General features: G+C 35.9%; 1 protein-coding gene across 3 annotated transcripts in view; it reads right to left on the bottom strand.

The window, feature by feature from the left end:
* Positions 1 to 27,452, bottom strand: part of CFAP94 (cilia and flagella associated protein 94) — a 58,798-nt gene that overhangs the window by 25,497 nt on the left and 5,849 nt on the right. For all 3 annotated transcript variants that reach the window (XM_039221723.1, XM_039221722.1, XM_039221721.1), the window contains exons 3-8: positions 14,494 to 14,578; positions 12,545 to 12,636; positions 10,424 to 10,525; positions 9,446 to 9,583; positions 3,152 to 3,298; positions 578 to 681 (exon numbers count right to left, since the gene is read on the bottom strand). In XM_039221723.1, the coding sequence (XP_039077654.1) occupies positions 578 to 681; positions 3,152 to 3,298; positions 9,446 to 9,583; positions 10,424 to 10,525; positions 12,545 to 12,636; positions 14,494 to 14,578 (668 nt within the window). The remainder of the gene's footprint in view (positions 1 to 577; positions 682 to 3,151; positions 3,299 to 9,445; positions 9,584 to 10,423; positions 10,526 to 12,544; positions 12,637 to 14,493; positions 14,579 to 27,452) is intronic.

A 27,452-nucleotide genomic window follows, 5' to 3' on the forward strand; every position in this document is an offset into this window, starting at 1 on the left:
TAACTCAATTAATTTGAACTGCTGATGATTAAATAGCAGAAGTGATGATAAATTTATCATTATTACTCTAATTTCTCTGAAAGATGTTATTAGCTGTAAAGAATTGGGGAAACGTCACTTAAATATCTAAAAAATAATATATATTAAAGTATTTTTAAAGTATTAAACAGTTCACAAAGATTTTTACAGTTTTAGATTGCCATGTAGAAAGCACCTACCTCCCCCCCCCATGGGGGTGTGAATTAAGTGGGTAAAGAAAAGGAGAAGACATTTATCTATTCAGCATTTATTTGTACTAGACATCATGCTATGATATTTACATTAATATGTAATCTTCAACCCAATCCCATTAAGTAATATAGTCATCATTTGACCACTGATATAATGAAGCACAAGAAGGCTAAGTGACTTGCCTCAGGTAAATAAACGGCAGGTCTGTGATTCAAACTCCAGCTGGCTGACTTCCTAACATAGATTTTATCCAAGTATACCATGCTATTATGCAAAAGACATATGCTTGGTCATCATGATGTGACTCCCAATGTCTTTTGACCTACAGTATCACCCACGGGAATACCTTGGATTCTTCTTGAGGTTTGCCCACACATACAGAGTAACATTTTCATCTTGAATGACTTTTTCCTTATTTCCACTGTCCAGATCTGCTAATGTACTAGCTTGCTGTGACAGAAAATGAAAACATTATAAAAGATTAGAGGCCTCATAAATTATGCAACTTACAGGAGTCATTTCATCATTTAGGTGTTAGATTCCCTTCATTACTTAAAAGAGTAATATGGGTAGAATAATATGGGTAAAAGTCTCAAACTAACAAAAAACTGTTTTAAAAAAACTCTGAATGATACAAATGAATTTACTTAATTAAATGTGCTTCATCTTTGCACTCAGTTGCTTGCAGTGTCTAAGGATTAAAATTGCTCCTGTATTCCCAGGATTACTGTTGTGTTACCCTTCTCGATTTTCACATTATCATGACTTTTCATTTTAAACTATAGATCATGCTACTGCAAAAATTAGTTCATTTCTGAACATTATCAAGTTTAGAAAACAAAATATCCCATTATGAAATCTAAATGAGTCATGTTTCATTAGTCAATCCAACACTTGATGTCTAACATTAAACACACAATTTAAGGATGTTCTTAAGAATGTTAAATAAAAGCTAATAGAGCTTGATGTATATTAGCTCTCTTAAATGTCTCAAGTAAGTCAATATTGTATGTGTTTACTTGCCATATTGTAAAACCTTAGAAGTACTGGAGATTGATGCAGTGTCCAGAATAGTTGTCTTGTAGAACACTGTGAATTTATCTCATTGTTTCCTCATGGTATTGTTTAACTTGCTCTTCTATCCCCGTTATTTTTTGTGATTTTTTTTGGAAGTTAGGTGTAGGTAGGTTTAATTATTTTTGGCAAGAAGGCATTGGAGGTTATGTTGTGTTCTTCACGTTGTGTCTTATCAGGAGCTCTAGGACATCCCACAATTAACAATGTGGACTTGATCACTTGGTCAAGGTATAAGTACCCATATTCTCCCAGTTACAAAGTACACTTTTCCCCGATTAATAAGTAATCTGTGGCCGAATACTTCGGCACTAGGAGACTCATGTGTTCTTCAACAACGTTTCACCTAATTACCTAGGTGAAAATGATCCTTATCACTTATTACAATTGGGAATTGAAAACTGGTGACTTTCTGACAATTCCTTCTACATTTATCAGATGGCATTCTTCTATAAAGAACTCTTCTTTCCCCTTACCCCACGGTCCCCCTTCCTTTTTGGAGTATCACTTTAGACCCGTGGATTTTTTCTTTACTTAATGTGTTATAATCAATTATGATTGTTCTTTCTGATATTCAAATTAGTCTAAATTTGACCAATGAGAGCCTCTTTAAGCTAGTTCTATCCCTTTGGAAACAACTCCAACAGTCTCTGAGTATTTATTTGCTTTCTAGCACAAGATAACTCAACCTCATCTTTCACTTTCCTGACTCCAGACCTGGAATTTGCTGTTTACCCCAGTTAGACTTCATTCCATTTTAAGAATTAAAAAGAACTCTGGTTCATACTGATATTTCCACTTCAAATTTAACATTACAGTATTTTTTTCCTAATCTGCTTTTCTTTTACATACTGTATTTTTTTCTCTTAAACTAGATTGCTAATAATTGTAAGACACTTCCTTGTTTTTTTCTTATAGTATAAATAAAATAGTTGCAAAATTATAATAAGAATATTACTAACAATAAGTTTAGTGAAGTTTAAGCCTTCTTTGCAGTTCTTCTTGTAATTAGAACATAAGCTACCAACCCTATTCAGAGGACTGTATTCTATACCAAAATAAACCAAAATACCCAAAAACAATGTGTGACCTTAGGCTGTTTTCTGATTTAAACAACAAAATAAAACAAGAACAGTTACAGAAGACATTGATGGGATATTAGCCAAAATTTAAATATGGACTAGATATTAGAGTATGGAATTATTACTTTCTAAGGTATAATAATGATTTTACAGTTATTTGAATATTATCATTAGTGATAAAATATTTGGGGAAAATAGAGTGACTACCAATAATCTTTATCAACTGATTTATCTAGACTAGTGAATATCTAACATATGTTTTACAAATTTATTTTCATAGTGATCCTACTAAACCTTAGCAAGTATAAGAAAAAAGCTGGACTTTAACTACATTGATAATGGTGGTTTTTTTTTTTTCCTTTAGATATATTTACAGTTGGGGGCACCTGGGTGGCTCAGTTGCTTGGGCATCTGACTCTTGGTTTCAGCTCAGGTTGTCATCTCAATGGCTCATGAGTTCAAGCCCTGCATCAGAGTGGAGCCTGCTTGGGATTTCTCTCATCCTCTCTCTTTGCCCCTCCCCAGTTCGTTTGCTCACGCGCTCTCTCTCTCTCTCGCTCTCTCTCGCTCTCTCTCAAAATAAACATAAATAAAAATTTTAAGAAATATTTATGGTTGTTAAATCTGGATAAATATATGCCTCAGATTATTCTACTTTTCCATAGCCTTTTAATGAAAAAAGAGTGAATTTTTCATTATATAGCATAAAATTTTTATTCTTACAAAAATTAATCATAACTTATGGGTAAAATAATCACACTCACTCTGAGAAGTATTTCTGTGGCTGTGTTAAACTTAAGATGAAGGAGCTCCTGCAGTTCTAGAATTGATCCTTGATATTGTTTTATAGTTTTATCTTCCAAATCATATGATGGCATTTGCAATAAAAGTAATCTCAATTTCTCAATTAACTATAAAGTAAAAATATAAAGTAAAAACTTACTATAAAAATAAAACTTCTGACAAATAGTCAAAGAAAAAGTGAAAAGACGATGTTCTATCACATTAGAATTGACGAACACATCATATCATCAGTAAAACATTTAAAAACCCTTTTATTTACTGTATTATTTAAGATTATGGAAAAATAAAAACTAATTCCTACAGATTATCCATTATAAGAATTCTATAACTATTGGCAAGTTAAAAGAGGAGGCATAGCTTGGATACTGAAGACAATGAAACAACAGAAATGATTATATAACAATAATGAGGAGGAGGGGCACCTGGATGGCTCAATTGGTTAAGTGCCCAACTTCAGCTCACGGTTCGTGAGTTTAAGGCCCGTTGTTGTCGGGGCTCTGTGCTGACAGCTTAGAGCCTGGAGCTTGCTTTCCATTCTGTGTCTCCCTCTCTCCCTGCCCCTCCCCCACTCACACTCTGTTTCTCTCAAAAATAAACACGTGGGGTGCCTGAGTGGCTCAGTCGGTTAAGTGTCCGACTTCAGTTCAGGTCATGATCTGATGGTTCCTGGGTTCAAGCCCCGCATCGGGATCTGTGCTGACAGCTCAGATCCTGAAGCCTGTTTCAGATTCTGTGTCTCCCTCTCCCTCTGCCCCTCGCCCACTCGTGGTTGCTTGCGCGCTCTCTCTCTCTCTCTCTCTCTCTCTGTCTCAAAAATAAATAAATAAATAAATAAATAAAAATTAAAAAAAAAACTAAAAACCAGCAAACAAACAATAATGAGGAGGAAGGTGGAGGGGCAGATGGTTACTAATATGTACTGAATGTTTATATGGGTGCCCAGGGCAGGCTACCCCCAAATGTACCACAATGGCATATTGATCATTTTGAATCAAAGCTACTTGAGAAACAACTAGTATAAAGACACTTGGACCCTCCTCTGTCTCCTGAAAGCAGGAAACAAATCTCGCATATGAAAAATACCCTTCCTGTACTAAGAAGTAAAAAGACCTCTTTATTATCAGAGATAGGGACTTTAAAGTCAAGAAAACTATAGGAATAAACCTTGTTACTGTTTTTACTAATCTACCACCTCAGACCAAACTCCACTTAGAATTCCTTACTAATTAAAGTTCACAAACACCTATTTTCCTTATCTTATAAATTCCTCACAAATCTATTGTCTCTTTATCTAAAATGTATAAAAACTGCCTGCCTTGGTCATTTCTTTGGGTCTCAATTTCATTATTGGGTCTCCATGTGCATGTAATAAAATTTTGCGTTTTTTCTATTAATCTGTCTCTTGTGAATTGAATTCTCCATCCAGGTGAAAGATTTTGAAGGATAGAATTTCCCCTCTCCTACACTTACTATGTGCCAGGAACTTTTCTAAAATGTTTATATGTTTTAATTCATTCTATCTTCATCATAACTCTATGAGGTAGATACTGTTACACTTATTTTTTATTTAAAAAATTTTTTTACATTTATTTAGTTTTGAGAGACAGAGTGAGACAGTGTACAGGTGGGGGAAGGGCAGAGAGAGAAGGAAACACAGAATCCGAAGCAGGCTCCAGGCTCTGAGCAAGCTGTCAGCACAGAGCCCGACGTGGGGCTCAAACCCACAAACCGTGAGATCATGACCTGAGCCGAAATCGGATGCTCAACCGACTGAGCCACCAGGCGCCTCCTATGCCCATTTTTTTGTTTTTGTTTTTCATTATAGTTTATTGTCAAGTTGGTTTCCACATAACACCCAGTGTTCATCCCAACAAGTGCCCTCCTCCATGCCCATCACCCGTTTTCCTCTCTCCCCCCACCCCCATCAACCCTCAGTTTGTTCTCAGTATTTAAGAGTCTCTTATGGTTTGTCTCCCTCCCTCTCCCCAACTATTTTGCCCCATGCCTATTTTTTATAGATAAGGAAACCGAGCCAGTCTGGTTAAACCGGTAAGGAGTTTAGAAGACCCCACTCCTTCCTAACAGCAAGTAAAGAGCTCAAGAGACTGAAAAATCGACAACTCTTCTTTGATCAACAAGAAGGGAGGAGCCCCCAAGAAGGGAAGGGACTGGGCAAATGCCTGACCTCAAGACTGGAAAGACCTATAAGTGAATAGAGAAAGTTAGCTTACCAGAGTGTATTCAGGAACAAAAGCCACTGCAGACACCAGTGCCAGACAAGAACATCTGAACTGCAAATGACAAATTCCTGGAGGCTTAGTGTGGACAACTCTTGAGACTGAAAAACTCCAGGAGAGCACAGTCATAGAAGGAAGAAAGCTCACCATAGGGTGAGATTTGCCTCCAAATGCTCCATCAGGTTCTTACAATAAATATGGGAGCAGAATCCCCTCCTACTTCCGGCAGAGGGAAGCGAAAAGGAACGGTTTTGAAATACACCAGAGTACTCTGTCCTTAACAAGGCCTGATCTTAGGGAAAACTAATTAACTAGAGACTAATCTCCAGGAGTTTTAGCATAGCCTCACTCACCTGGGAGGAAGGAAATAGACAACTTCAGCTAGCTCTAGCCATCCCCTCCCACCTAAGAACAATGTTTTAAAAAATTAAAAAGGGGCGCCCGGGTGGCGTAGTTGGTTAAGCGTCCGACTTTCGCTCGGGTCATGATCTTGCGGTTCGTGGGTTCGAGCCCCGCGTCGGGCTCTGTGCTGACTGCCAGCTCAGAGCCTGGAGCCTGTTTCAGTCTGTGACTCCCTCTCTCTCTGACCCTCCCCTGCTCACGCTGTCTCTCTCTCTCTCTCCTAGAAATAAATAAAACATTTAAAAAAAAAAAACAACCATTTTAAAAAATTAAAAACACTTGTGAAGCTCACCATGCAGAGACACAGGCTTATTACAAGACGAAGACCTAATTGCAGGACTATAGATAGGATTCTCCCCCTCCCCATCCCCAACTCACAGCCATATTACTAAAGCCCTATTTATACCACTTCCTTACACTCAGTACATCATGTCCAGCTATTAGATGAAGATTACAAATCCCACTAAAAGGCAAAAAAACCCCACAATTTAAAAGACAAAGCAAGCATCAGAACCACACTTGGCAGGGATGTTGAATTGTTAGACCAGGAATTTAAAACACCTATGACTGATATGCTAAGGGCTCTAGTGGATAAAGCAGACAGCATGCACAAATAGATGGGCAACGTAAGAACTCCTAAGAAAGAACCAGATAGAAATGAATGAATGCCTTTGGTGGGCTTATTAGTAGACTGGACTCAGCAGAGGAAAAAATCTTTGGGCTAGAGGACATATCAACAGAATTCCTGAAAACCAAAAGTCAAAGACAACAAAAACCGAATGAAAAAGTTTTTTAAATAGAACAAAATAGCCAAGGACTGTGGGACAACTACAAAAGGTACAGCAGACATATAATGGGAATACCAAAAGGAGAAAAAAGAGAGAAAGGAACAGAAGAAATATTTAAAATAACAGAATTTCCCTAAATGGGAGTCAGATGCGAAACACAGTTTCAGGAAGCTCGGAGAACCCCAAACAGGATAAATGCCCTAGAAAACAACACTTAGGCATACCATTGTCAAGCTATAGAAAAGCAAAGATAAGAACTCTCGACAGAAGCCAGAGGAAAAAACACCTTACCTTTAGAGGAACAAAATGAAGAATTAACATTTAACTTTCCAGAAATAATCTAATCAAGAAGAGAGTGGAGATATTTAAAGTGTTGGGAGAAACTGAGGCACATCATGATCAAGGAGCAACGAATAAGTGGCAGGATTTAGTCTTGAACACTGACACAGATAACACCTAGAAAATTTCTGAATTAAGAGAGGTGACATTGTGGTGTAGGGCAGCATGGACTTAAGCCAGAATGCAGGGCTTCCATCCTCACCACGTCTTACCAACAGTGTGGACTTGGACAAGTTTGTAACATCTTTGTGCTTCTGTGCATCACTGTGCCTTCTTCATTTGTAAAATGAGAATAGTGATACCTACCTCCTAGGGTTATTATAGGAATTCAGCAAGTTACTATATCTAAAGCCTGGAATAGTAAGTATTATATAAGGGCTGGCCAAATACATTTGGTAATTTGGAACTTGGTGTTTACCATGGGGTCACTGCTATCCAATTCTTTCTGTTCCTCAAGTGCTGCCTGCTTTAGTTTCCTATGGCTATGATCCTCCTCCTCTCCCACCTCCTGTTTTGTTTTACTTACCCTTTCCTCATTTTCTCTACCATTTCTTACTTCTACGTCTGTAACTCACTCTCATAATAGGGAGATTTCACCCCCAGCTCATCACCAGTGAACTCTAGTGCTGCTTCCCACTCTCTCCCAGCTCCTGCAGAGCACCGGGTTCCTGGACCAGCATCATGCCACGGCAGCCGGGAAAGAACACTGCACGATGAATCCACTGGCGTCCAAATACCTCACAGGGGACAGGAGGCTTGGGAGCCTTTGGAAAGTCAGAGTGGGACCCATCTAAAAAGTCTCATAGGAGACTCCAAGCAAGTCACAGTTTCTCTCTCCATATGCAAAATGGATCTCATAAGCTTGTCCACATCAACCTAGGCAATGCATGTTATGAGCATGACAGTCTGGAGTTACTCGATCTTATAACAACATGTAGAAGAAGTAAACCACGGTGACAAGCGGCACAAAAAGTGCAGTGACGAATTGTAACAAAATCATTAGAGGATAACAGGACCACGAGCAGTGAATTCTTTCCAGTTCCTACTATTATGTAAGTGTACCTAGTATGGGTTTCTTTCTATTCATCCTAGCGGGATTTGTTGGGTTTCTTGAATCTGAGGATTTGGATCTTTCCTCAATCTGGAAAGATGTCAGTCATTTTCTCTTTGAATACTGTCATTCCCTCATTCATCTGCCACTCCTTCTGGTAGTCCTTTTCGACGCATTTTAGCCCTTTTTACTCTATCATACAGATCCATTAACTGCTCATTAATATTTTCCATCTCTGTCTCTTTCTGTGTGCTATATTCTGGGAAATTCGTTCAATACAACCTCTGATTCACTTGTGATTAAGAATCCTCAGTAGACACATGTTTGCTTCCCTTCACTAAGCTAACGGTGAGCCAAACAAGTTCTTACCATCTCCCTTTGCACAGCAGGTATTTTCCCTCTTATCCACAATAACTTTTTGAGGCTCCCAGCCATATAAGGAGCTTCTGATCCAACCTGCCACCTTGCATGCACCCTAGGCTTTGCTTCCTGATGGTTCTTTAAACCAATGCTAACCCAAGAGTTAACAGAAAAAGAAGCCTCTGGGAAAGTGGCATCTCTGGGAAGCCACTGACTCTGAGACTGGACCACTTTTCTGAATTGTTTTATGGCCTCCAAGATTTTCTTTTACTTTCTTTTGAAATAGGGAATGAATTTAAATATCATTTAAAACATTTTTTAGCATTATAATGTGGTAGTTCCTCAGCATATCCTGTCCAATCTATTTGCAGAAGTAGAACGTAGGATATTCTTTAAATGTTGATTTATTTTTAAGAGAGAGAGAGAGAGAGAGAGAGAGAGAGAGAGAGAGAGACAAAGCATGAGCAGGGGAGGGGCAGAGATAGAGACACACAGATATAAAATCCGAAGCAGGCTCCAGGCTCTGAGCTGTCGACATAGGGCCCAATGTGGGGCTACAACTCATAAATCATGAAATCATCACCTGAGCTGAAGTCAGACCCTCAACCAACTGAGCCACCCAGGTGCCTCAAAGGTAGGATATTTTCATTCACCTTTGTTCTTTCATGCCTAAAAGAGGAGGTGCCTGGCACACAGTTGACACAGAAAAGTATGTGTCGTGAATCACTGAATAGTGGAAAGTTTCAACTCAAGATAAAATCATGCACTTTTCTCCTAAGTTATTTACAAAAATGGATGCAACTTGATTTCTTTTCCTCGCTTGGATTAGACACACATAATGTTTCACATTTATTTTATGTTGGCCTTATCTAAGGTGGCAAAGATAAAAAATAAAAATAGGAGTTGTAAAAATTAAAAAAAATGAAAAGGTTAACAAATATTTTTCTCAACATCCAAACAAGCAGTAGTGTTATTAATTGGCAAATACAAATCTATATTTATTTATTTCAATTTTTGGATTGATACAATTTGTAACTCAAATAATTTAAAATTACAGAGTAATACTCCAGTACCTACATTTAGCACTAGTTTACTTTTTGTGATGACTTCCTCTAAAGTCTCATTTGTTTCCTCTTTCCACAAACTAATGAAAGTGTTAATTTCTGGGGATATTGAAGGATCAGGACTCCCATCACATTGGATGTAGTGATTCCACTGTAGAATAAAAATGGTGGAAAGGTCACAATGATGAAAATGCAAAGATTAAATAACTTCTTTCAAAGTATCAGTTCTCATTACCTAGTTTTCCCAATTTAGGCAAAAAAAAAAATGATGACTTTAACTGTCTACTTGAGATATCTCTAAAATTAGCCAAAGTCTCTTCATCAAATAATTTATAAGCCTCAATAGTTCAAATAAATAGCAATTCTAACAATTGTCATACTTTTAAAACAGTATTTATGAGTTGGTTTTGTTTTGCTTTCCTCTCTAATCACACAGCTCCTGTATTTATGAAAGCCAATACTTGGGCTAACTTCTACTTACCAAATTATTACTGTTTTCTGTGGGTTTCTTTTCCAAATTATTACTAACAATGTCATTGTAGTATGAGCTCTTCCATTCATTTTGCAGTCTATGAAACTTCTACACTTGTAATCATATTGTACTTAAAAATTTTTGCTTAAAATTATACTGCAATCATCTTTTGCCATATTATTACAATTTTTTTCTCCTTATAAGAAACTTTATTGTTTCCAAAGCTACACTGTTTCGAGCAATGCTAGATTGCCTTACGCTCAGAGTTTTCTATTTTAATTTAGAATAATTTCCTCAGTATAGATTCCCCCAAATTAAATCAGAGTCAAAATAAAAAATTTCAAGGGTCTTATTATTGACAATAGTTTTCTACAAAGCTATATGAATTTACTTTGCCATGTGCAATATGAGATTTGTCAAATTTGAAATGGTTTACAGACAAATGAAAAGCTCAGGGGGATTAAAAAGGATATCAGAGTATAATTCCCACTTGGGGCACACACACAAAATCAATCTTACCTGAGACAGCAATCTAGTATCTTGTTTCAACTTCTCTGCTTCAGAAAAACATGCCTCTAGTAAATAAAGTTCTTCAAGCTCTTCTTTCCTCCTTTCTAGATCCTGTTGCATGGGGAGAGATACATTGGCGGGCTCTTTAATTTTAGCTTTATGTTTCACAAGTAGCATCTAAACTTTACTTGGCAAAATACTTAGTTTCAAAATGAGCACTAAAGTTAGTTTGAATGTAACAGGCATTTCCACAAGGTTTCCTCTGAAACAGCGGTGTGCAAGTTATCTGCAGACCCCTGGTGGATCCCCAAGACTCTTTAGGGATCTGTGAAGTCAAATATGTCCTCATAATAATACTGAAGCAGTATTTGCCTCTTTCGCAATGTATACAGTTACACTAATGCTGCAAAATGGAATAAAATTGCTGGTGTCTCAGCACAAATCAAGGCATAAGCTATACTAGGGGTCATATTATACTTTTGGGGTCTGGAGGTGGTAAACAGCAAGTTTCACATAAGAATGACCTGAGGAAGTGAAAATTATTAACTTTATTAAATGTCAACCCTTCAGTATATGTCTTTTGACTGTCCTGTGTGATAGAATGGAAGTATGCATAAAGCACTTCTGCCCCACATCAAAAGACAAGGCTGTCTTGAGAAATTACTGCTTGCACAATTATTTGAGTATTTTGGCAGACACTCTCAAGAATGAATGAATTGAGTATGACACTTCCAGGAAAGAATTAAAAGTATTTGTTACTTTTCAATTCAATTTTTACAATCCAAGCTTTCAAATAAAAATTCAAATTAAAAAAAATTTCTATCAACCACTGTGAGCTTGCCATTTTCTCAATCCTTAAAAACCTTTCTGATTTGATTGAATAAGACATTAATGCATTTGATTCTTTATAAATACTAATAAAAATGTGTTAACATTTAGAAGGAAATAATTCAGTGAACCAAATTTTTCGAAGCAACCAAAGCATGACACTTCAAAATCATACATGGATACAAGATCAATTTAAAGTGTAAGACAGATCAATGCTTTAGTATAACAGTATGAAAACTTCACTGATATGATTTCAGATTCCATACTAAGAAACTATGACTTACTGAGTTTTGGTATACAATCAAAAAGAATATCCACAATTATCTGAAAGGCTATTATCATATTCCTCTTTTTTCCAACAGTGAATCTGTATGAGGCCAGATTTTCTTCATACACTTTGATAAAAACAACACATTGTAACGGATAGAATCCTGAAGTAGATATGAGAATCCAGTGGTCTTTTGTTAAGTCTGACATCAAAGAGACTTTAAAAATATAAATAATGCCACTTGTTTCCCTAATTTAAAAAATTTATAATGTGTGGTGATGAATGCTAACTAGACTTATTGGAATAATCATTTCACAATATATACAAATATTGAATGTTGTATACCTGAAACTAATACAATGTTATATGCCAATTATAACTCAATAATATATATTATAATTATATGTAGTTTTCTTTCTTAAAATATGTTAATATATTTACTAGTTTCTTATTAATATTTATTTTATATAATATTTAATGTCTATTAATATAATGTGTCTTAAAATTTCTCAGTTTGAGTTTCTAATATGGTAAATATTGAGAGATATGACCCACATAAATAAATCTCCTTGGGGGGTCTTCAATTTTTAAAAGTTATGAGGTTTGTCTTGAGATCAAAATATTTCAGAACTACTGATCTAAAAAATTCTGTTAAAAAAGAGAAATGAAACTAAAATAGAAGTGGTAGAATTTGAGTTTTGGAGGAGGGGGCGGGCCCTTGTTTAATTATCTATAAAACAGATTAAGGAAAATAACTTAATGCTTACAAGCAAGGGCTCTAAATCAAGACTGTTTTTGTCTATGTCCTGGCTCTACAACTTATTAGCTGCTTACTTTCCCTATTCCTCAATTTCCTTATCTGTGAAATGTAGGTAATAAGTTCACTTCTTTATGGTAGGATTAAAGGAGTTAATCCATTTTATATAGGCCTAAATATTAGTGGTAGGTATGGGGGAGAATGACATTAAATGGCCAAAGAGATCTGATAGCTATAAAATTTGTCTTCATTAATAATATTACTAATGTTTATATACTAGTGCTTCAAGTTGATGCCATTTTTCTCTGTCAATCCGTTGTCTTTCAAGTCTTTCCATTTCTTCTTTTTCATGTTTCACACGGGCTTCCTCTAAAGAACCAAAAAAATCACTTTCTCAGAGACTAAATCAATCTAATTTTAAGCCCTTAAAGCTACTTAAAATATTTTCAAGATATAATGGTGATAAAATATTTTTAGAACTTACAGCCTATATTATGTGGCAGAAATAAGACAAATGCTGGACTTCTTTCAAAAAAGTAACATGACTCAAACTTTCTGGCCAAAAAAATAGGCCCATGATGATATTTCTCTTCCCAAAAAAGTTTATAGCAATCTAATAATAATTTTAACCAATAAAAAAATGACAGAACCATCATGAGTAATTAAGGAGAGGTAAAATCTTCAGATTTCCAGAAGTTTCTGACATCTACATCATCAGAAGCAATTACCATTTTTTTCTAAGTTTATTTACTTATTTTCAGGGAGAAAGAGTATGCACCCATGTAAGCAGGGGAGGGGCAGAGAGAGAGAGAGATAGAGAGAGAATCCTAAGTAGGTTCTGTCCTGTCAGCTCAGACCTTAATCTTCTCTTGCTTTCACTATTAAAAGCAAAATATGAAAGATATCTTGAAAAATATGAGTTTACTCCAATATAATAAAACTTTCTCCAAATTCTAGATCCTGATACTATATTCTTATCACGGGCCACCGGAAAGGGATTTAATAATGATTATATATAAAAAATCAACATGGAACCTGAGGACAGACTTTAAAACCTGAATTTGAATCCACACATGTTCTTTAAAAAAAAAAAAAAAAAAAAAAAAAAAAAGTTTATTTATTTATTTATTTAGAGCACAAGCAGTGGACAGGCAGAGAGATGGGGAGAGAGAGAATCCGAAGCAGGCTCCACCCTGTATGTGGAGCCCGATGTGGGGCTCCATCTCACAACTGTGAGATCACAACTTGAGCAGACATCAAGAGTCAGATACTTAACCGACTGAGCTACTCAGGCACTCCCACACATGTTCTTAATGCTAAAAGCTACAATCACTTGAAATATTCAGGTTTTTGAAATCTTTTTGTTACTTTGAATAACAGATATTTTTATTAATTCTTAATTGATTTTTTTTACAAATGAAAATCCTCTTTAAATTTGGCAAATATATACTATTAAACTATAATAATTTAGGCTGCTGTGTATTTCTTGCTAGTGTCTATTTCCCATATTTAATGAATTCAAGTTTCAGAATCCTTACTGTAGAATTAGCACCAAAGCCCCTAATTTCATCAGTAAGTACAAACACTTCAAGATAGGGTTGCCAGAGTCAGCAAATAAACATACAGGATGCTCAGTTGAACTTGAATTTTAGATAAACAAATAGACTTTTTTTGGGGGGAGGGGGATTAAGTATATTTCATATAGTATATTGCGTGGGGCAGATTATCCCAAATCATCCATTGTTTATCTGAAATTCAAACTTAACTGGGCCTTCTATGCTTTTTTAAATGTTTATTTATTTACTTTGAGAGAGCATGCACACGAGCTGGGGAAGGGCAGAGAGAGGGAGGGAATCTGAGGCAGGCTCCGCACTGTCAGCGCAGAGCCCTCTGGGGGTCTCAATCTCATGGCTCTGAGATGATGACCTGAGCCGAAATGAAGAGTTGGATATTTAACAAGCTGAGCCTCCCAGGCGCCCCTCCCTGGGAATTCTGTATTTTATCTGGCGACTTCGCTTCCAAGATATATCTCAAAGTGATTGGTGTATACTAACACAACTTTCTGGGTGCCCTTTAAATAGCAGATATCTATTTAAAAAACAGATGAAATTTGAAAAACTGAAGAATTTTGAAAATTCTTTTTAAAAGTATTGCTGAGAATATAGAAATACCAACCTATTGTTAAAGTCCCTGTGTACGAAAATAGTATCACTATGTATTTTGTACCTTCCTCCTTTTGCTGCCTCTCCTCCTCCTCCTGTAGCTGCTTTAGTCGTTCAGCTTTGGTGATTTTCTTCATCTTCCTGGCAGACTTAAATGTCACAACAAAGAAAGGCTATTAACACACACATCTTTTAAATACGTAAAATACATATCTCTTATATAGTGATTATGAAAAACACTTTTACTTCTATGAATCCAGTCTTTCATTCCTTCAAATAAAGGAAACCTATCCTGTACAAAGCCTTGACTCAATGCATTGAGGACAAAGTATGGAAACAAGTAAGAAAAATAAGTATATAAGTTATTAAAAGGCAACAGTGACAGTGACAATTTAATCACTATACAATTAATAGTATACAATTTAAATAAGTTTCTTATTCCGAGTTTCCACATCTTTAAAATGATGCTAAAGAAGACCTCATTTTATTGTTGTAAGGATTAAAATAAAATGTATGTTAAAAAAAAGTTTTAATACTACATGTCTATAATTATTAAAAATATTTTTATGACTACGATACAGAGATAGCAATTTTGTAAGTTTGGAGGAAGGACAGATTATTTTCAACAATGGGAATGAAGTAAAATTGTTATAGAGCACGTAATATTTAAGTGTGTGCCCAAGAGATGTTAACATGCAAATATGCGGAGAAGGTATTTCAAGAAGACGGAAATGCAGGCAATAAATAAGATATGGAGATGGGATAGCACTGGAAAGGCCAGCAAGTTCACGGGCCCTGGGGAGATTCCAAGGAAAGGTGATAGAAATGAGAATGAAAAAGAAGGTTGGAGCCTCTGCTATAGAGGTTGGACATTATTCTAAAAGAACTGGAAAACTAAAAGTTTTGAGAAGGGCTGTGGCTATTAAGAATACAATTTTGAAAACTAACCTTGCATTAAGAAAAAAAAAATGATTATAAAGACGATACCATTTGAGTGACTACTAACAGTAGTTACTAAAACTAAAGTCATGACTGTAAATATTGATAGAATGGGTCCAATAAATATCATACAAACTAATTTGACAATAATTAAAACTGGAGACGAAGAGAGGAATGAGTTAGAGAAGAGTAAAAAAAAAAACAAAAAACCCCTGTAGTCTAGAACACGTAAATCTTAAAGAAACACTGTTGAAAGAAGTTTGAATATAATGACTATGAAGCGCTAGTAGAGCATCCAGGCAATGTTTGCAGACACTGAACCTGAGGAACTGAGGTTTAGCAAAGAGATCAGGGCTACAGAATATAAATTGGAGAACTGTCTTGGTGGTAACCACCTCCCCTCCATTTTCCCTAAAGGAAAGTATAGAAAGAAAAGAGGACTATCTAAATTTAGCAATCATTAGAGCGGTTAATCCTTGGAATATACAGACTTTTAGATGATCGTCATCTCTTTTTGGCGCACCTACTACAGAATGCTCCACTGGAATTTCCAATCCATTAGCCCTACTGCTTCTTCATTGTTTATCAACCCCCTCACACCTTCACTTCTTTAACTGGGTTAGATTTCAGAGCTCATCCCCACAACCGCTAGTTTATATATTTCCACTTCCCCTATTTCTCTGTCCCTCTGAGAAGCTCAGCAACAAATTCCTCGTTCTAGTTCAGCTCAGTTCTACATTTATTCTGCATTAGCAATATAAGCAGTTGAACCTTGCCAGAGAAAAACACATGAGCACAAATTTATTAACACAAATTTTAAACAGATTTGGCACTGTCCGGTATTCCTCCTCCCATTTCATTCTCCTCACTCTTCAACCCTCCAGAATCCTCTCCTCTTTCCTGTTCTTGGCTACTGACTTTCTCTCGCATATCATCAGAAACTCTAGAATGACCTCGGTTCCACACCCAAATCTTTGTACCTATTTATATCTTTGTCTGCCTTCCCTCCCATTCTGGTGTATGATATAACGTAATATACTTCTGCTATTTAAGGCTGAAACTGCCACCCTTACACTGGATCTTGTCCTTTATTGCCTACGTAATAAGTCCTGGCTTCTGTAATTAATACCTCCAGTTATTCATAAAGTTCTCTCTCTCTTGATTTCACATCCCTCTTCATTTTCTGCCTGAATTCTGTTTGTTACCCTTTATATCAAACCACCTAAAAAGACCTGCCTACTGCTTCCACTTTCCCATTTCCTGCATGCACCACTCCAATCGGGCTTTCATTTCTATTGCTCTATTCAAACCTCTCATCAAGGAATCACGATTGCCATGTTTCCAATGCCAATGGTCAATTTGCAGCCCTCATTTTACGCATCTGTCATCATCACTGACCAAGTCTTCTTCCTCCTTCTAGAATTATTTTATTAGGCTTTTAGGTTAGAACTGTCTGATTTTGCTTCTTCTCTCACAGGTCCCTCCTCTGCAGACTTCTTCTCTGGCTTCTCCTTCAGCTTCCTCTGTAACTGACCAGTAACTTTTAAAATCATTTGCTAATATATTTCCTTAACATTTTTTGAAAAACCAACTACCCCCCTTCACACACTTTTAATCTGGCATCGAAAACTTTTTATCATAAGCTTAAATAGCTACAAATGTTGTACTTTCCAGTATAAAATAAATCTTTTCTATCTTTCTAAATTATAAAAATATATCCAATGGAATCTGTGTATCATAGTGACTTATAGCCAATATCATATATTTTTAAAAAATATGAACAAATTTCTTTAATAAAAATGTTAATCCTTTTCCTATTTGACCTCATATTCCACTCGACTTCTCTCACAGAACCGTACCCTAATGTAATATACTTGAAAACCCTTTCTTACATTTATCTGTTACAAAAATATGTATAAAAATTTAAAATATTTATTTCCTTATCTCTTAAGTTCCTGAGTAATAAAAATTTTGTTCCGGATTTAATCTTATAACTATTTTCAGTATACAAATGAACCAAGCAAGATATTATATTACAAATTTTGATAAGTAAACTTGAAACATAAAATTTTACTAAATATGCACCTTTCTATGAATACTTGGGTTTTCTCTTTTTCCTGATTCATTAGCTATTGCTGAATGAAACAAGGCTTCAAATGGATTCTAATTTTTACAAATAAAAGAAATTAGAACTCTGATTTATATTTAAAAACCAGTGGAGGGGCACCTGGGTGGCTCAGTCGGTTAAGCATCCAACTTTGGCTTAGGTCATGATCTCACAGTTTGTGAGTTGAAGCCCCATGTCAGGCTCTGTGCTGACAGCTCAGAGCCTAGAGCCTGCTTTGGATTCTGTGTCTCCCCCTCTCTCTGCCCGTCCCCCCCACCCCCCATGCTCATGCTCTGTCTCTCAATAATAAAAAAAAACATTTAAAAATTAAATAAATAAATAAGACAGTGGAAACAGGTTTGCTACAGCTCTCTCATGCAGTTCTTTGCATCCTTCACATATCATATACCAAAAATTACATTGATTTACCAAAAAAGAGCCCCCAGAGATAATCACTGACATTTGTTAAGATTGTCTTTTCCTTTTTTTGACTTTTTAAAAAATTTGTTCATTTATTTTGAGAGAAGGAATGTGTACCCGAGCAGGGGAGGGATACCGAGAGAGAGAGAGAGAGAGAGAGAGAGAGAGGGAGAGAGAGGGAGAGGGAAAGAGAGAGAGGGACAGGGAGAGGGACAGGGACAGGGAGAGAGAATCCCAAGCAGGCTCCACACTGTCAGCGTAGAGCCAGATGCAGAACTCAAACTCAAGAGCCGTGAGATCATGACTGAGCTGAAATCAAGAGTCAGATACTTAACTGATCCACCCAGGTGTTCCCATCTTGTTTTTTCTTTAAAGTTTCATTACATATATATTTATTCCTGAACAACATAGTTTGCTGACTTTTTAACTTTACATAAATCCAATTATACTTTATGTATATGGCTATAATTTCTTATTGTAGTAAAGTATACATTACACAAAATTTACCATTTTAACCATTTTTAAATGTGCAGGCCAGTGGTATTAAGTACATTTGACACTGTTGTACAACCACCACTACCACTCATTTCCAGAAATCTTTTAATGTACCTCAAACACTAACTCCCCTTCCTCCTGCGACCCTAGCCCGATAACCACCATTCTACTTTGTCTCTGAATTTGACTACTCTAGATATTTCACATAAGTAAAATAATACAGTATTTGTCCTTTTGTATTTAAATACATGTCTTTAAATACATGTTATGGCTTGTAAGATTCATCCATATTGATGGCTTCACTGCTGAATAGTAACTCATTTTTTTTTTTAAACTTGAGAACGCTACTCTTTTTTTTTTCTTTTTATTTATTTATTTCTAGGAGAGAGAGAGACAGCGTGAGCAGGGGAGGGTCAGAGAGAGAGGGAGTTACAGACTCTGAAATAGGCTCCAGGCTCTGAGCTTGCAGTCAGCCAGAGCCTGACGCGGGGCTCGAACCCACAAATCGCGAGATCATGACCTAAGCGAAAGTCGGACACTTAACCGACTAAGCCACCCAGGCGCCCCTAGTAACTCATTTTTATACTGATAGATATTGGATGGTTTCTAGCTTGTTACCATCATGAACGATACTGCTCTAAACCTTCAAGTGGATGTATCCTGGTGTCCATTTGCAAGAGTTTCTCTGTAGTGTATAGCTAGGAGTAAAACTGGTAGATATATGCATTTTCAACCTTATAGAAGATGAACTTTCTAAAGTAATTATTTCAACCTGTAATTCCATAATCATTATACAAATCAACATTTGTTAATTTCAGCACTCTTGTTACTCTAGTAGTTGGATTTAGTTTTTGTTTTTTTTCCCTCAATACCTTTATCAGGCTAAGGAAGTGCCCTTTAACTGATTAAATGGTAATGTAGAATAATTGAATTTCCAGTTCAATCTGAGTCCATTCATTCAATTTCTAAATCAAACCAATTCTGCCTTCCAGGGATAAAGGAAGTGGGTTATAATTTATTAACACTCTATATACTTCCAGATTGAGCTTCCTAAACTTTTCTTCAGATTTAAGTTCATGAATGGGCTCCAATTTTCCTTTCTCATACTATTCTCAGGATACCCAGGTAACTAAAAATGAACTAGGAGTGTTCCCTCTTTCTATATGCTTTAGAGGAATTTGTATAAAAATGAAAATATTTCTTTATCTTTGAATGAAGAACAGGCTAACAAAGACTTGGAGACTTAGAATTTTCTTTCTGGGAAGATTTTAAATCACTGACAGAATTTCTTAAATGATTATAGGACTATTCAGGTTTTCTACTTTATGAAACAGTTTGAGTAATTTTTTTCCTAGCTATTTGTCTAATTCATCTAAATTTTCTAACTTACTGACACATAAAGTTATTCAAATAATGTGACTGATTATTAAAGTCATATTTCCCTTTTACTTACGCCTTTCGTTCTTCTTGATAAAATTTACCAGTCAATTGCCCATTTTATCAGCATTTTCAAAGAAATAAATTGTGGCCTGTTCATTCAATTATTTTAGAAATACTGAGAATATAACATGTGATGGGCATTTGAGATATCCCAGTTAAAAAGATAAAAACCTTTGTACTTACAAGCTTATATTCAAATTGGATGAGATAGATAAAAACAATAAACAAGATTTAAAAATAAATTACAAAACATTTTAGAGGGCGAAAGTGTTATGGAGGAAAACAAAGGAGCTCCAGACTGCAGGCATAGTTAGGGAAGGGATGTATGACAATAGCAAATAGAGTGGTTAGGGCAGGCCACAAGGAGAAGGTAACATTTCATTGAGGACCTGAAGGAAATGAGGATATTGATTCTCTTCATTGTATGTTTTCCATTTTATTAATTTTTCTACGTCTTTATTATTTCCCTCCTCTCCTTTGAATTTTCCTTTTCTTACCTCTTGAGAGGATGCTTTGTGCATGTTATAGTCTTTTTTCTTCTTCTAATAGAAGTATTTAGGGTTGTACATTTTTCTGTATTACTTTAGATACATTCCACAAAATTTGAAGTATTTTCCTTATCACTGACTTATATCTTCTGACTTCCATTATCTTATTTCTTGACCCACTAGAAAGTTTTAAAAATTCCCAGCATATTGGATCTTCCTGTTTATAACTGATGTGATTCTTTTTAAGTTTAATTTCACTGAGGTTATAATACACGCTTTGAATTGTTTCAATCGTTTGAACTCTGAGACTAGGTTTATGTCACAGTACATTGCCAATTTTGTGCAAATACGTGTTTTTAAAATTCTGAAGTTGTTGGGTGCAGTGTTCTAAATATGGTTACTTCATTAGGTTTGTTCATCATGTTATTCCAATCTTCTAAATCCTTATTTATTTTTTAATAGTTGTTCTATCAATTACTGAAAGAGGAAATCTTCTACTATGATTGTGGACTTGTCTATTTCTCTTCTCTCTAAATTTGTGAATTGTATATTTCAAGGCTTTGTAATCAAGTATATACAAACTTAAAATTATATTTTCTTGGTTAGTTGAATCTTTGTCACTACAAAATGACCCTCTTTGTTTCTAGAAGTATTTTCGGTTTTAAAGTCTATTGTGTCTAATATTAATATAGCAATATCGGCTTTCATTTTTCTAGTACTTGCATCACATATCTTTTTCCATCATCTTATCTTTAAACTTTTCTATATCTTTATTCTTTAGATGATGTTTGTTAAAAGATTACTGTTGGATTTTATTTTTTATCCAATCTGGCAATGTTTCTCTTTTGATTTTGGGATGTTGTCTTACCTTCCTTTTGTAAACTTTCTTGATATTTTCTCAATTGATTTTTTTTCTGGTCAATACTCTATTTTCCCCCCCTAATTTGGAAGTTATATACTCTGTTTATATCGTTTTAGTGACTATCTTAGAAAGTCAACATACATACCAAATATAAGAATATCTTTAGGGGCACCTGGGTGACTCCGTCGGTTAAGCGTCCAACTCTTGATTTCAGCTTAGGTCATGATCTCACAATTCATCGGTTCTAGCCCTGCATCAGGCTCTGCGCTGACAGCACGGAGCCTGCTTGGGATTCTCTCTCTCTGCCCACTCTACTTGCTTGCATGCACTCTCTCCTCCCAAAAATAGACTAACTTAAGGAGCTCCTGGTGGCTCAGTTGGCTGAGTTTCCAGCTTTAGCTCAGGTCATGATCTCATGGTTCATGGGTTGGGGCCCCGCATCAGGCTGTGTGTGGACAGAGCAGAGCCTTGGAGCCTGCTCTGTCCCTCTCACTCTCTGCCCTCCTCCGCTTGTACACTGTCTCTTTCTCTCTCAAAAATCAAATACATAAATACACTTAAAAAAAAAAAAGAATGCATTTATCCTACTACCAAACAGTACAAGAACTTTAGAACATATTAATTTATACTCTTTCTACCTAGATTATATGTGATTGCTCTCATGTATCTTTTTATAACAGTTTTACTGAGATATAATTCACATACCATACAACTCATCCATTTAAAGTGTACAATTCAACGGCCTTAAGTGTACTCACAGAGTTGTACAACCACCATAATAAATCTTCATCATTCCTCAAAAAAGAAATCCCATGCCCATTAGCAGTCACCTCTTTCCCCATTTTCTCTCAACCCCCCAGGTCAAGAAAACTACTAATCTACTTTCTCTATAGATTTGCCTTTTCTGGACATTTTATATAACTGGAATCTGACAATGTGAAGTGTTCTGTGATTGGCTTCTGTCATAGAACATGTTTTCAGAGTTCATCCATGCTATTGTATGTATCAATACTTCCACTTTATAGCTGATTCCACTGTGTGGATAGACCTCATTTTGTTTACTGATAAACATTTTGGGTTGTTTTGTTGTCATGTATCTCAGTTTATTTTTTAAACCTACATGTTATTTTGATTATTGTTTTATACCTTACACATATAATGTGTTTTGCAGGTGGCAAACTCAGTTTTTGTCTAAGAAAGTATTTTTTCCCCTTTATTTCTGAAAACGATTTAAGCTCAGACATAATTCTAAGTTGGCATTTATTTACTTTCAGCACTTTGAAGACATCATTGTCTGTGGCTTCCGTTTTGCTCAGTTCTGCAAATGCCCTCATGATAAAAAGTTTTAAGTGCTTCTCCTTTACTTCTTTGCTTTAGGTTTTCTCTGATAATTTCTTACTATCTTATCGAATCTTACTTGCTTTTAAGATGACAGTTTTGATCCAAATGTACATATTTAAGTCAGCATTATTGTTTTTAGCAGAAAGTTTGATCCAAAAAATCTTACTAGATATGAAGAAATCAAAATAATATTTTTGATAAAATTATTTTTTCTTAGCACTTCATTTAAGTTGATTGAAACTTTAAAACTGCTGATTTCACTCAAAGTATTTTTTAAAATTCTATTTATCTAATTAGCAAATCTCATCCTTCAAAGTTAAACAATAGGCCATATCACAGTTACTTCCTACCACAGATACTCTGACTTCATTTTTCAGGACAAATAAATGTATTAATACATATCATCATGACAAGCTACCTTATGTTTTATAATGAAACAGGTATGAATTGATTTTCTCACACGTTGTTTTCAAATTTTAATATTTGCAACTTAATACCATGTACATTTTAGGATCAACACCGAACATTCCATAGAAACCAGGAATCAAATTTTAGGCAACCCAAGTCTGTTTATGAATACAGATCTTTCTTGAGATGGGGTTACATCTTGGCCAACGCATTTGAAGTTGAAAATATGGCAAGTCAAAATGCACTTAATACACCTAACCTACCAAACATCATAGTTTAGCTTAAACACCATAGTTTAGCCTACCCTACCTTAAAAGTGCTTAGAAGGGCACCTGGGTGGGTCAGTCAGTTAAGCGTCCAACTTCGGCTCAGGTCATGATCTGACAGCTCATGGGTTCAAGCCATGCGGCAGGCTCTGTGCTGACAGCTCAGAGCCTGGAGCCTGCTTCAGATTCTGTGTCTCCCTCTCTCTCTGACCCTCCCCTGCTCACGCTCTCTCTCTCTCTCTCTCTCTCCCAGAAAAAAACAAAACAAAACAAAACATTAAAAAAGTGCTTAGAATACTTACATCAGAAAAAAATCATCTAACACAAAGCCTATTTTATAATAAAGGGTTGAGTATCTCATGTACTGTATTGAATACTGTACTGAAAGTGAAAAACAGAATAGGAGTATGGGTACAGAATGGTTATAAATGCTTTGGTAGTTTAACCTTGTGATCACGTGGCTGGCTGGGAGCTGTGGTTCACTGCTGCTCCCAGCAGCACCAGAGAGTACTGTACCACATATCACTGGTTCAAGAAAAGAGCAAATTCAAAGAAAGGTTTCTACTGAATATGTATCACTTTTATACCATCATAAAGTGAAAAATCACAGGTAGAGCCATTGCAACTTGGGGACCATAGTATTGCATTCTAAAATTAAAATAGGATTTAAAGTACAGATATGAACACTGAGTCCCCCCCCCCCCCTTTGCTCATTCTTTACAGTTCTGTGTATGCCTCGTGGTACTCAGGCACCATTCTTAACCTATTCAAATAAAATAAATTCAAACAAAAGTATTCTAAGTCCTGTAAAATCTTTTTTTATTGTTGTACACTAAAGCTGTATTACTAAAAAAATTCAAATATCAAAATTTCATTAATAACGCTATTTTCTTTACTGTAAGAATAGTCATAATTATTAGCCGGGAACAACTGGAATAATCTATGCATTCATCAATCTGCACTGCAATTCTCCCCTACAATCTAATTATAACTCTTCTGCTGTTTCATGTATTCTATGAAGTACAGTAGTTTCTGAAAAAAAAATACTGACATAAATGCAGTGACAGATCTTTTAACAGTGTACCTTTTCTGTAGCCTTGTAAAATTTTTCCTAGCTTTTGCAACAAATAATTCTAAATTATGTAAAGTTTCACAAGCATCTTTAGGGTCTATGTAAAAATAGTAAGCTTATTTACATTTTTATTGATACCCTGAATCTGTCTTCATTAAAAAAATTAATATTGTTTTTGGAGTCCGGATGTGTTATCAATAAATTACAGGGGCGCCTGGATCACTCACTTGGTTGGGCATCTAACTTCAGCTTAGGTCATGATCTCGCCGTGGGTTCGAGCCCCATATCAGGCTCTGTGCTAACAGCAGAGCCTGGAGCCTGCTTTAAATTCTGTGTCTCCCTCTCTCTCTGCCCCTCCCCTGCCTTCGTTCTGTCTCTCTTTGTCTCTCAAAAAATAAAACGAAACATTAAAAAAAATAACAAATAAATAAACATTGTCAGAGGGTTTCTTGCATCATCATATCACAATAATTTCATGGGTATTGTCACTAAAAATTACTACCAGCTCCACAATTCAAGACAACAATATATACGAAATTCTGAATATCTCAATACCTCTAACGCCACGTTTCGCCACAAAGAACAAAGGACAAAAAGTCTCTTGGTAGCCTGATTAGAGAGACCTGTGCCAACATCAATATTTGAATTGTCCCTTAGTTTCATAGCCCAGGCCCTGGGGCAGTGAACCACTAAGATTTAGATATGCTTTTGTTTTGTAAAGCAAAAGGGTAACTGTGAAAAGGGAGGACTTTAAGATAGTAGAGCTTTCCCAGGCAAGGGGGAGTATGGAAGTTGATGATCTGGAAATTGATTTCCATAAAACTATCTGTGTCCTGGCATCACTGGAAGATCTTTGTGTATCTGTGAGAGTACTTTTTATGTAGTAGAAATGGGTTAATTTCAGTAAAAGGACTTGTGATTTAGATGCTGCAGTAGCTTCATAACTGGTCCTTCTGCTTCTACTCTTGCTTCCCTTCCCCTCGCTTTTAAATATGTTAATCAGACCATATCACTCTTCTGCTTCAACTCTCCCATGCTATCCACCATACTCAGAATAAAGCCCAAACGTCTCACCATGGCCTACTTGGCTATTTTTGCAATAACTGTCTCTTCTTTCTAGAATGCTTATCCCCTAGATAATTATTGACTAACTCCCTTGCTTCATCGAGGTCTCTTCTTCAATTTTCTTTCTTTAACATCCTGTATGAAATAGCATCACCACTATCCTCTACCCCACATTTCTCACTGACCCCCTTCTTGGTTTTCTGTATTTTCAAAGCTGTCTGATATTATATTATTTTTCTCGTTCTTCTTTTTTTAAATATTTATTTTTGAGAAAGAGAGAGAGAGAGGGAGGGGAAGTGGAAGCAAGTGAGTGAGTTGGGGGAAAGGCAGAGAGAAAGGGAGACGCTGAATCTGAAGCAGGCTCCAGGCTCTGCGACGTCAGCATAGAGCCCAACATGGAGCTCACTCTCATGAACCATGAGCTCATGACCTGAGCAGCAGTTGGACGCTTAGCCAATATTATATCATCTCTTCAATTCCCCTCCCCAGATAGGATGTAAACTTTAGAAAATGAAACCACTATCTCAAAAAGATATCTTCATCCTCATGTGTACTGTAAGACATGGAAACAACCTAAGTGTCCATCCACAGATGAGTGGATAAATATATGTAAATGGAATATTATTCAGCCACAAAAAGAAGAAAAATTTGCTATCTGTGACAACCCAGAGAAATAAGGGCATTATGCTAAGTGAAATAAGTCAGAGACAGTCACCGTATGAGCTCACTTGCATATGGAATCCAAAAAAGCAATATATTCTATAGAAATAGCATAAATTGGTGATTTCCAGGGGGTAGGCCATGGGGGAAATGGGAAAATATTTGTCAGAGTATAAACTTCTAGACATAAGATGAATAAGTGATGTGTACATCAGATGATGTGTACATCATGCTGACTACAGTTAACAATACAATATAGTATTGTTAGAGTTCAGGCAGTAGGTTCTAAATGCTTTCACCACACACACACACACACACACACTGGTAATTACATGAGGTAATAGATGTGTAATTAACCTTAGTCTGGTAATCACTTCATAATATATAAGTATATCAAATCATTATGTTGTATGCTTTAATCTTACACAATGTTATATGTCAATCATATCTCAATAAAGCTGGATTAAAAAAAAAGAATATACGCTTCATGAGATCAGGGACTCTCTCTTGCTACAGTTCTCTTAAAGTCTAGAACACTGCTACATCAATGAAATAAGTATTCTTCCATATTTCTGCAAGGCCTTATATACAAAGATCTTCATTTTAACTTTGTTTGTAGTAGCAAAAAATAGGGACAACAGAAAAATCAGAGTACATACTTTCAAGGAAACATGATGCAGCTATGAAAAGAAGTGACATTATCCTGATGTACTGAAGCAAAAAGTTTCCAAAGACATACTTATCCTATCCAAACTATGGTGCCATTCGATGTAAGATGTACCTTTAAGTAGGGACTGCCCAATGTGGAAGTCTAACAGGAGATGACTGTATAAAGCTGGATATGAGTAAAGAGAAATGAACTCACAACACAGAGAGATACAGGAAGAAAACGTGCAGATCTCAATGCGGAAAATGAATGGAAAAACAATCCCTCAAAATTTAAGCCACAACCCAGTTCATGTGGATTTGCTGTCTGACTCATACCATTAGTGTGACCCAAAAACTCACAGGCAGAGAACTGAAAGCAGTATCAGGTTGTGAGCAAGCCCACGTGACTGGCAGAAGTAAACCTCCTCTCTGGAAGAAATGGATGTCAATCCAAGACTAAGATGATTGTAAGATGATATGGATACATCTCAGTTTTAGTAAAGTATAAAGAGATGAGTATCCTAGAATAGATTAAATACAGTATCATTAAGTGATAAGTAGAAGGCGCAGGATGCTCCCACCTGTGGGGAGAAGAGGGATGTGTGTGTTCCTTAATGCTAAGACAGTTTATGAAAAGACATGCAATAGTTCTTCTAGTCTTGAGTAAGAGAAAACTTTCCGTTTTTTATGCTATTTTAATTTTGTACCATGTGCATATATTACTTTTCCCTTAAAAATCTGTGACAAAGAGAGAATAAAATATATCTTTCAATGTTTTATTAACTGTACTTACAGACTCAATTCATCCTCCA

This window comes from Hyaena hyaena, unplaced genomic scaffold (genome assembly GCF_003009895.1).
Source record: "Hyaena hyaena isolate Hyena2069 unplaced genomic scaffold, ASM300989v1 scaffold_1001, whole genome shotgun sequence".
Lineage (NCBI taxonomy): Eukaryota > Metazoa > Chordata > Mammalia > Carnivora > Hyaenidae > Hyaena > Hyaena hyaena.